Source organism: Hyperolius riggenbachi, chromosome 8, assembly GCF_040937935.1.
Source record: "Hyperolius riggenbachi isolate aHypRig1 chromosome 8, aHypRig1.pri, whole genome shotgun sequence".
Taxonomy (NCBI): domain Eukaryota; kingdom Metazoa; phylum Chordata; class Amphibia; order Anura; family Hyperoliidae; genus Hyperolius; species Hyperolius riggenbachi.
In genome coordinates, this window is record NC_090653.1 from 213,911,568 (window position 1) to 213,923,814 (window position 12,247).

The window sequence follows — 12,247 nt, forward strand, 5'->3', positions numbered from 1 at the left end:
TATAGTACCACAAAAATCATTTAGGTTTGGTATAGTATCTTGGTGAGTCCTCATCTGAGTTTAAGAGAAAGCAATTTTTGGTTTTATTCTTATTTTGTCATTTGCTGCTTTTCCATATAATTCATGAAGGTATTTCATACACGTGTCACCTTGTATTGGTTGCCCTTACAGAACACTCAGAGCAGATCTGTCACAAAAAATGTCATTATCATCCATCAAGACGGCATATATCAGCATCACCAAATCCGTTATTTGAGTAAAAATGTGACCTTTTCTCACCGCATGTAAAGATGAAATTGTTCCTAAGCTGTAACATGCTGTATGTGCCTGGCCACAGGAAGTGGCTTGAGATGTTTTGACAGAAGGAGCAATTCAAAAGGAAAATGAAAGAAGAATGCAGACATCATGAATAATCGTGAAGAACTTTTACTTATCAGTTTGTACAGTGATTCACACTAAATTATTGCTCTGCCCCTTTCAAAGAAATACTGAGGTGGGGGAGTGGAAGGATCAAATTAATCTACCCAGGGCTTCCAGTCCCCCAGCAGTATACCAGGTTCCTCACTGTAATTGTGATTCCCTCCAGGGTGCCGTTGTTCCCTCCGAAAGATCTGGATACTGCATGCATAGGTCCATCCAAGCGCCTCCTCGTTTGTGCTTCGGTTGCCGGGAGCGTACTGCGCATGCGCATGTTAAGTATTTATGAACTGCGCAAGCACAGAATCCTCCCGACCACGTGACCACGATCAAAAAGTTGAATGGATGGGCCCACACATACCCAGTAGCCTTCAACACTGGGTATATTTCGGAGGTGCGAGTCTGACCACATGACTTTGGTAGACCTTGGGGGGAACCTGTGCTAGTTTTAGGGTCATCTTGGCCAATAACACTATAGCATGTATACGAGGTTAAAGGCTTTCTAAATCAGTTTCTGAAGGTTTTATCAGCTGGATGTTTCCCTTAATTGAGTTCGTCATGGACGAGACTATAGGGTGTTAGATCAACGGCTATGTAGCTTTTTAGTGTATTGATTGCTGCAGTGTTTGGGGTGATGAAGGTCCGATTGTTCTTTAAGAAGATTCCTGATGTAATATAATTAAATGTCTAATGGCACAAGGTTGTAAACCAGGTAAATAATCTATACTAGGGAAATATCAATTGTTAACCTGATCTACCACTTATCAAATGGTGCCCATACGCTTGCTGATTTTTCATTCGGATCAAATCTTCTAGAAATCGATGAATCAACATGCCATCCCGATTGATAATGCAATTGATTTTGGGCGAAAATCAGTTAGATCAACTGGATGATGCTCAAAATCTGTTACAAATCTATGTCGGGGTTTGTGCCACATAGAGATCAGTGCTGTTTTCTAACAGCCTGATCAAGAGATTCAATTACAATAAGGGCTGGTGCTTCCTACAAGCACTTATGCAGTAATTGCAGTTCACAGAAAATTGGCAAAGTGCTGCATAGTGGAACCCTATGAGGTGGTTCCACTAGGGAAATCGCAATGCTTGTGTTTACTCTCAAATCACAACTGTGCAGCATGTAGCATTGTTGGAGCGATTTAGTTTGCGGTAATGCAGGCAAAATCGCATCCCTCAAAAAAGCTACGAAAATCCCAGTGTAAAATTGCAATCACAAATGCTTGCGGTTAGCAATTGAGATTTGTAGTGTGTCCCAGCACTAAGAAAGGAACGGGTAAATGAGACAATTGAGCAGAGCTAGTAAGGGCTAGTTGAAATGTTAGACCAAGAAGTTTTGAATCAGGATACCGTATCAAAACTTCTTGCCTTTACTGATGGCTAACACGGTACAACACTCTACTGCTTCTACAAATGTTAGATCAAAGACAGATGTGCAAATAAAAATCCAACTCCCATTTTTCAATCTGACCACTAAACACTTGTGAGATAGGAGGCAGAGGACCACCCAGGAAATAGAACAGGGACACACTGAAAGAAAATCAAAATAACCAGCTCCCTAGAGCATTTGCATGAGCAACACACATTGAACTCTGATGTTGGTATGCGTGATAAGAAAATATGGATGAACACATACACATTATGCGTATATAAAAATACAGGTAATGCTATGAAAATCAGCAAAAATCATTTATCAGGAAATGCATCTCAATGTCCATTCTTAAAAAAAAAAAACACCTTTGGCTATTTGTCTGAAACATGAATATACATTTTTAAAGTCCAACTCCAGGCAAAGTTCTTAAGGTGACCAATAATGATACAATTTGCCTAATGATCAATTACGAACGATTGTTTGGGACAACTAATGGACAAAAATCTCCTAACCAATCCAATCAGATTGACGGGATCGAAACAAAATTCGGATCGATTTCATTAATCTAATCAGATTGGTTAGGAGATTTTTGTCCATTAGTGGTCCCAAATGATCATTTATCATCGTTCGTGGATCATTAATCTTTCATACGAAGAATCGTTCGTAATTGATTGGCAAATTAAATCATTAGTGGCCACCTTAAACTTAATTTTACAACCAAGTTAAAGCACGCCTGAACTGTGCTTAAAACTGTTGACCTTTACTTGCCTGGTGCTTCCAGCTCCCAGTAGTCTGTGAGGTACCTCAATGTCTTCTGGGTCTCCTCTATTCTCCCGCTGGTAGCCCTGTAAGATTTGCAACTAGGAGTCTAGGTAAGTAAAAGTTTGCAGTTTTAAGCACAGTTAGGTGTGCTTTGACTTGGTTGTAAAATTAAGTAAAGAAAGTCTAGAGAAACCGGTAACAAAACATAAACAAAACCTTGCCACTAGATGGGCAACTAAATTATTTGCTGTGCCGACCATCCTACTGCTCTTTTTGATTTGGGGAAGGAACTAACAGTACGTTTGTTCCCAGTAGAGAAGATTCTCAGCTTTCATTTTAAAGTCTTTATTGCTGTATAATCGTTACACAAATTAACGGTTATGAGGCAACGGAGCATCTCTTTTAGAAGGAGAACAATGCAGGAAAATGTGCACTTGGAGGAATAATCTTGATGTGCTCTCACAGGCAGCAGCACATTTTCCCAAATTGTTCTCCTCAAGAAAGAGGTACTCCGTTGCCTCAAAATATTGGATTGTGTAACGATTATGCAGTAGTAAAGAAGCAGTAACTTTTTGGTGTGCCAATCATCCTACTTGCTACTTTTCCTGGTACGTCTAGAAACAATGGTCTGAGCACCTAGCTGGGCGTAACCGAAACAGAGTGCATCATCTGTACCAAACCACAAAGGAACAGTTGAAAATACAATTGGGTGTTCTACAGACAGCACAATCTTCTGATACCTTGTGATTGTTGAGTCCAGCACACCATGTGCCTCCTAGGGTAGGATAGCTTTGGACTGAACTTACTAGTCTTTTATGCTCACCTGGGCTCCTCTGTCAGGAAGAACACTAATTCCTGGAGTGGATTTGTCAAGTTGGAGGTGCAGAGGAGAGAAATCTGGGACATTTTGAAGAACGCCATCACTTTCCCAGACTCTCTCTCTGTAGATGCCACACTACTTTATGGAATGCAGATTGCCAGGTGTCATGTCACAAAATACAACCATCTGTGCCACTGTGTACTATACTGCCAACCCCATTTATTAGATTGGATGGGCAGCACACTGAAATGCATACAGCTGTGTGATACAGCAACACAGTAGTTTTGCTGACCATGCATTGTATGATGTTTTTGTATATCACTATGTACAGTGTGCATTTCATTGGAATGCATCTCTGCCATTTGAATTATCTGAAAAATTATAAAATCCTGTTGTGACAATTATGCTCATTATAACCTAAAATAACCTAGCTGAGTGAGTTAACAGCAGGCTCTGTGAGTGGGCTGCTCCTGCTTAACTTGGCATCATCATGCTAGTCCTCGTGTAAGGAGATGGATCCCAGACAAAGACTTCTGAGAATATTGCAGCCTCTCTGGAAATCTTTGCTGCTAAAATAACCCTAGTAGTAGTAATTGAAATAAAAAAACGGAACAGCTAAATAATTAATACATCACTGCAGACTTGTATTTTTATCTTTTTAGAATAACAATGTTGTTCCAAAGGGTTCCTAAATGGGAGATGGGAGCATCACAGCCCACTGCAGTCAGTGGATTAGTCTAGATGCGTAAGAAAAATATAACAAGAACTCCTGCTCTGGGCAACTAATTACTTGTGCAAGGTGATGGGAATTTGTGCACAGTCTGTATTCCAAACAGGGTTCTGCTGCTATTGTTGCAAAGAAATTCATAGCTGGCTGCAAATTGAAATGGAAATCTATTTTTCAAGCATACTAAATTACAAAAAGACTTGTATTTACAGCAAGGGTTTAATGAAAAAGATCCAGGCATTGCCACTGCTTGATTGACTTTAATAGAAGTTGCTAGATCTCTGGCTGTTGCTTTCTTGCAGTGAGACTGTAAACAGAATCCGCCTGCCATCAGGAATGTCAGACATCTTGAACTCTTTGCTCTTGGTCTCCTATTCACTCAGTAATAAATGAACGTTGCAAGTCTGTATTTCTACCTTAACTACCTTATTTAAGTTGATCACATTCAAATACATTCAAAAATTTGAACTCCTTTTAGTGAACCACAAATATTGTCTATGCACAAGAGCTAAAGCCTGATAGTATACTGGCTTAGTGTTAAAGGATTGGAGGCCATGCCAGTTCACAGCATAGACTTGGCATTGCAGTTAGCCACTCACTCACTGTGATGGCATGATCGATCTCATACACAGATTCACATGTACTGTGGATATAGGAAACGTGTGAAGTCCATTAATAGCCGGATATCTAGCAGTGATGCAGCTAGTCACAGCATCACCTGTATAGTTTGCCATGTTATAGAGGAGCTTGTTTAAATGCTCTACGCACCTCCGTGTCATTGAACTGGTATTTGTAACGTAATAAATCTTTGTCTCCAGTTTTGGACAGCAAAGCCATAGATTCCAACCAGCCAATGAATGCATTGATGCGACTGAACCAGATTCGGCCTGGCTTGCAGTACAAACTGCTGTCTCAGTCAGGTCCAGTACATGCACCAGTTTTCACTATGTCTGTTGATGTAGATGGAACCACACATGAGGCCTCCGGATCATCCAAGAAAACAGCCAAGCTTCACGTAGCGGTAAAGGTCAGTGTTTGCAACAATCATATCATTGTTCATTTATGTACCGTCTTCCATTCCAACCCTGTGAAATAGATTTAAAGTGTACCTGAGGTGACCTGATGAGATAAACATGTGTATGCACAGTACAGAACATATTAATAACCAGGCTGTTTTACTTGTTGGAAGTGGAAGTGACAGCTTCTGTCTTGTTCTTAGCTTGTCGGGAATATAGTGAAATCACTGATAGGCAAATAACAGACATAAAAGTTTTTCCCTGGCAGAATACAACTTCTGAGGGCAGGAAGAGATAAAATATCGTATATACGCGCATATAAGCTGACCCGTGTATAACCCACTTTTCTCCAGAAACCAGGAAAAAGTGATTGAATTACGTATAAGCCCACCTCCAGTATAGCCCCCTCCACAGTAGCCAGATGTGCCCCCAGTGCAAGTCAGCCCCCTTCCGCAAAGCCAGATGTGCTCCAAGGATGATACAGCTGTGTCTCAAGACTCCACTAGATGACGTCATAGTTATGAGAAACAGCAATTGCCACATAGGAAGAATCCCTGATCATTGTACTGCTGACACCTTGCTGACATGTACCACTCTCCAAGCCGGGGGACACAAGTAGTCTTGAGCAGCACACACTGCACACCATTTTGCAGGGGATGGGGGGCATGGACACAGCAGGGGACCAGCTGGCAAGTGCAGGATCACTAGTGCACAATCCTTATGCTCCTCTGCCAGTAACAAAACCTGCTACACCACCTGTTCTGCTCCACTGATTCGCATATAAGCAAAGGTGGTAACTTTTCAGCACATTTTTTGTGCTGAAAAATTAGGCTTATACTGTAAGGTACATGAAAAAAAACTATTGACCTTTATCTATTTTTGGGACACTTATTATACTGCCATTGAACAGAGGCAAGAAAACATTCAATCTAGTTTGTAAATGTTTTAATATAAAATAAAACCATGGGATATCTAAAAAAAAGTCATTTTTAGGAGTGGGAGCATAAATATAATTGTTTATTTCATCAGTGTATTTTCACCTCAGGCTCACTTTAAAATTGAGAAAATATTTTACATTTTCTCTTGCACTGTGGAATTGGGATTGTAATGTCTCCATCCTCAAAACTGCAGATGTAAATGTACAAGCTTGTTTACACAGATTTTTGAGGGCATAAACCATGGCATACCAATCCCCTTTGAAGATGCACACAGTGTAAACAAAATTGCATGATACACATTAAAGCAGAAGTACAGTGTGGCATAACATACCGCTAAAAATCTGTTTCTCAAACAATTACCGGTATTAACTATATTGTCATCCTAGCTGTCTTTGGCCCAACGTAATGCTATCTGTGTTAGAATCACAAACGCAACCCCCCCCCTCTTCCCAGTCACATTGAGCTACCGGTAGTTTGGTAGCAGACATCTTTGCATGTAATGTAATACCCAGTTCAGTTTGTTAGCACCATACTACTGTTTGCAGACTGTTTGATGTTTTCATGTATCATCCCTTTCACACGGTATTAGCAACAGTTGGATTTTAGAGCATCTAATGTTAGAAAATAGGAAAATATTGACTGTAGTTCTACTTTAATACTGTTAGGAGATTGTGTGGTTGAGGGCAGTTAGAAAAACAGCTTTCAGGGTTGCGAGAACAACACATGTATATGGGCCATGGCAGTTGTCCACACTGAAAGGAGTTATTAGCCAAACCCCCATCCCCCCCCCCCGCTCTACTTACCCGGGGCTTCCTCCGACCCCTTGCAGCCGACATGTTCCCCGCAGCATCTACACTTGCAGCCACTGGCCTGGGGTCCCCGCCGGTGCAGAGGCTCTACACTTCGTCTCTGGTCTAAAAGATTTTCCTGTACATGCAGAGCCTGTGCTGTGAATCACAACAACTGATAATGCACTCTTACAGATTATTACCCTCTGCTGCTTAATAAAGATCAGTGCAGTTGATTTCTACAGCATTTATATGTGAAATGAAAACTTTTCATTGTGTGCTATGCAAAAGTACAGGTCTACATTTATTTCACAACTGAATACCTGGTGTGGCTACCCCATAACCATGAAACCGTTATATTTTGTTTTCCAGACATTTGCACAAGCATTAGTGTAAACAAGGACTAAAACCTGGAATTTTAGCATTTAGATTTCTGCAAAAACATAAAAATACAAAAGATCAACCCAGAATCGGCATTCGTTTTAATATATGATGCCAAATGTAACTGTTTTATTTGTGGCTTGTTGGTCATTTGCAGTTGTAGGACTAGTTATAGTGATAAGCTACCTCACATTATTTCCTGGTTTGAAGAAGCTATAACAAAGAAATGTTTTATTACAACTTTATGAGGATGGGACATGTGACAGTTGCAGTCTAGTGATACGCTGCTGCATATTAAAAATATTTGAAATATTAAACTGGCACATGAATGTCTACTGTGATGTCGCAAGTGCAACAAACAGACGCAGCGGAGCTTCTTATGTAGTTTCTTGGTGATTTGACGTCGTATCTCATTTCAGTTCAAAATATGTGACTGTTGGTTCCTCTCCCAGAGTTCTGGGCAGCCTCTGGTCCCCCTTCCCCGCTCCCTACATACAGGGAGCTCCCCAAACACCAGCTCAAAAGAGCGAATGGATTAGTATAAGCTTCCATGGAACAATGCTGTGGTATGTTATCTTCCATGTCTGAACATTTGGGCTCTATCTATCATAGAATACATTGTTCCACAGGAAGAGTATTCTAAACACCACTGGAAATATCAGAAGCTAAGGATGTGCCAATGCATTGACTCTCTATCATAACATAGCCATGTGAATGTAACTGTCCAGCAGAGGCGCGTATAGAGCAGATAATAGCATGTGCTGAACTTCCTGAGGAAAAAGACATAAGAAACTGATAATGGTTTTGGTTTTACTCAAGGTTTACATTTTCTGATATACAGTTATGTGAAAGGCTAAGTACACCACATGTAAGGTTTTGTTCTTTTATATATAGACATACAGCATCAATATGCTATCTTCAACGAACAGTACATAAAGATATTAGTGATGTAATTGGGTAAAGAATAGTCTTTTTTTCAGCATCTTCTGCCCTCCTATTGAAATTGCCTGGATGGCCTGGGCAAGTTGGCGGTTGTGTAATATCATCTGCACTTGTGAATGAGCCTCTAGACAATAGAGTGGTTGGTGTCCAGTTTTTTGTCAACCCATAATCTCATTTTTCTGGGTGTCATTGAGGTTTTCCAGTGTAGATAGGATGAAACTGCACATTTTAGAAACAAAGAATAAAGTACACCACGTATATAAGACAGATTCCTTCAAGACAGTTTTTAACAACATAGCGGTACTAAGAATTTGTCTATGGATCTAATCTAAATATATCTCCCACTTTTTAAAGACAACCAGCAACCCATTAGTTAATGGCCCCTGAGGAAATCCATGCAGGTGAAACTCAAAAAATTAGAATATGATGCAAAAGTTATTTTATTACACATGATCCTTTTTTTTGTTGTACTTTCCTGTTTCTTTCTACAAAATATTGCTAGTACATTTACCGTACTTCTCTGTCTAGAGCTTATTCATATGTTCCAAGATCGCTATACACATAAGCTCTACTTTAACTTTTAGAACGGTTTAAAAACCCAATAAAATATTGAAAAGAAAGAAACATCAGATATCTGTATACTGAAAAAAATCCAAAAGATTGGTCTTTTACTTACTTTTTCACATGCCTATATAAAGTGCATTGTTATATAGGTCACAATGTATGCTTATAATAAAATACTGCCTATTTCTGCCATTAGTTTCTGTCATTTCTTACTTGCTGTTAGCGATGGTTTTAACCCTAGTATAATTCTGTAGGTTTTACAAGCCATGGGATATCCAACTGGTTTTGACACAGATATGGAGTGTCTTAGCTCAGATGAGAAATCCGATAATGAAGGCAAGAATGAAACGGTCTCCTCAAATTCCAGCAATAACACAGGAAGCTCCAGCACAGATAGCTCCAACACACTGGAGGTAAGAGTCTAATGACAACCAAATGAAACCGCTTGCACAAATGTGGGGAATTAGATGTCGTTATTCTGTGCTATAAATATATGACACACATTCTGCATGGTTGCAGGATCTCTTATGGTGAAGCTTGTCTCTGTTATATTGATCAAGACATGCTGACCTCAGTGTGGTTCCAGAGGACGTAAGTGTTGGCTGTGACTGGCGCCTCCTGAATTCAGGAGTAGGAATAGCTCATCCTCTGATATTGTGTGAATGATCTCTCCGCGAAGCACTTATTGTGACTTGCATTATATGAGCTCCTTGCTAGGGTTTCTAGGTAGTGACAATTCAATATTAGCTAAGTGCTGCTTTGTAAGATGAGACGAGAATAACCTGTTTGTGCTACAGCAGCTGAACATATACTTATCCCATCATTAACCAGCACACTGGTATTTAATCCTTAAAGCTTTCTACCTGAACTCTCCCAAGTGCAGCTGCAGCATAATGTCAAGAGCCTTGTTTGTGCGGTGTAATTCTGCAGTGTGCCTTGCCAGGCAGCCATTGTCAGGCTTGTTTCATGCATGACACCTGACTAAAATGTAAACTACATCTGGCACATCCATGCACTTGTTAAACATAGAGATGTTCTACTTACTATATAAACATTCGTCCTAGGGGAGCAAAACAAAATTAACATTGTAGTGCTGCCTACTAATTGTGCATCGTCTCCTTTTTATTTGGTTTGCTTTTTATTCATTTGCTTTAAAGGGAACATAAAAGAAAGAGTTTCAATTACTTGGGGTTTCTACCAGCCCCCTGCAGCCACCCTGTGTGTGCGCTGTCACGGAATGATCCCCACAGTGACTAAGTTTCTATGTCAGCAACAGAGCCAGTTGCCGTCCGCTGCCGTGCGGGTCCTCAGTCACGCGCCCGTTGCCAGAAACGTCCTGCGCATGCGCAGTATGAGATTTTCTTGGCGGGAGCGTGATCGAGGATGCGAGCGGCCAGGACCACTCGGGCTCAGTGGCTGGTGGAACGGCAGTAACACCAAGCGCTGACACGCAGTGACGTTACACGCCGGCAGAGAACTGCGACATCTGAAAGAGAGAGAGAGAGTGTGTGTGTGTGTGTGTGTGTGTGTGTGTGTGTGTGTGTGTGTGTGTGTGTGTGTGTGTGTGTGTGTGTGTGTGTGTGTGTGTGTGTGTGTGTGTGTGTGTGTGTGTGTGTAAAAATTGTAACCTATTTTCTTTTCTTTCTTTTTTTTTTTTTTCACAAACTAATGACTGATCCGTGAGTCGCGACACATCAGATAAAAATCATTGTTAAAACCATTAGAGGGAAATAATGCAATTAGGCTGGACTTATTATATTTGTATTAATCCAGGACATTACGTGAGGAAGTAATGTGGACACTTCCAACCAACAATTGTATTTGGAAACAATGCTGCCAGACAGAGCTGTATTACTTGGCTATGTATACAAAGCACTAATCAATACCATTTTCTAGATAGACAGCACTGTATACAGAGTTACATGGAAGAAATATAGTGCAAAGTACAAACCAATAATGGCTTACAGACAGCTCAAAGGAAGCTGCCCTTCACTAACGCAGCATGGAAACAATGGCATGCTTAGGAAAATTGTTATAAGAAAGCAGAAAGTTCCAGGTACATTAAAGAGGTCATACAAGAGTACATTAAAGGCTAACTCAACGTTTATACTTGGCTGAATACACTGATGTAAAAATGTTCCTTCTTGATTGGCACAGTTTTTGCTTATTCATAACACTTAAAGGAGTTATCAGGCAAAAAATAATAAAACAAGCACTACTTACCCGGGGCTTCCTCCAGCCTCAAGCTCCCAGTAGATCTGCGCCTGCACATTATTTATTCACCCAGTTCTCTCTTCCTCTCTCCCTGCTTTAAAATCATCCTTCATTCCTCACACAGATCACAAATATACTTCATTGTTTCACAGCATGCAGGAGAGTCTGAGGAGGATGATCTGAAGCGGTAACAGGTAGCCTGTTGCTGTAATATAACTAGCAGTCAGGGAGATGTATAGACACTACACTTGACGGACTGGCTGCTTGTGATGTTACACTCCTGGCTGCAGCTACTTCCTTGGCTGCTGTGTGCTGTCCATACTGGGAGGGAGAGACATACTGATAAAGACCCTGATAATACCTGTCTAAACAGTCAGAGAAGTGAAGACAATAAACACACATTGCTGGAATCTTAACCCCTTACCACCATCTAAATAAGATTCTTTCAGCTAGGTGATTAATAAACAATACACTGATGAGTTGATGACAACCTTCCTGTGCAGGAACATGGTCTAGTGCTGCAAAGCCCAACACTTTTTGTATCTAAAACTGACAAGATGATTTTCCAGCAGAGAGGCAGTGCTGTGTGTAGAAAGAAATTGCTCCAAGTAATTGTGGTAATGTGTGCCCTAACATACAGCATTACAAAAAAAGTCATTTTAATGGATAGTGTTCCTTTAAGTGTGCTTATCAGACAGTGTTGTCAGTGCACTGTATGATGACGTTGCATGTTGCACACTGATGCACATTGCTGAAATCCACTCAGTGGCCTGAAAGCGTGCTCATGTCCATAATGAGACCTATAACCTTTACGATTTGATACAATAACAAACTTAACCAATAACAAATTTGCACCTCACTTACTGAATACTTTGCTGAAGCACCTTTTGACTTGATTACAGCAATCTTTTTTTTTTTTTCATTGGAAAGGATCTTATCAGCATGGCATATTTTGACATGACAATATGTACACGCCTTTCCTTGCAATAGTGCTCCAAATCTGTCAGGTTGCGATGGCAGCTCTTGAGCACTGCCCACTTCAGGTCTATTGGATTGAGGTCTGGCCTCTGGCTGGGCCTTTCCAAAACATCTCTTCTCTTCTGGTGAAGCCTTTTGTTTATTGATTTGGATGCATGCTTGGGGTCTTTGTCATTGAAAGGAGAAATTCCTCTTTAGCTTTCTAGCAAATGCCTGAGGGCTCGTTTCCACTATTGCGGTGCGGAATCGCCTGGATTCCACCGCTGATGAAATCGCATGCGGATGCGATTCCCCATGTGTTTTTTGCCGCGAATTT

The 12,247-nt window shown here is 40.6% G+C and overlaps 1 protein-coding gene across 5 annotated transcripts in view; it reads left to right on the forward strand.

The window, feature by feature from the left end:
* STRBP (spermatid perinuclear RNA binding protein) overlaps positions 1 to 12,247 on the forward strand; it is a 278,568-nt gene that overhangs the window by 230,460 nt on the left and 35,861 nt on the right. For 4 of the 5 annotated variants that reach the window (XM_068248150.1, XM_068248153.1, XM_068248152.1 and 1 more), the window contains 2 exons: positions 4,929 to 5,137; positions 8,994 to 9,152. In XM_068248150.1, coding sequence (XP_068104251.1) covers positions 4,929 to 5,137; positions 8,994 to 9,152 — 368 coding nt within the window. The remainder of the gene's footprint in view (positions 1 to 4,928; positions 5,138 to 8,993; positions 9,153 to 12,247) is intronic. The other variant, XM_068248154.1, reaches the window with a different exon arrangement.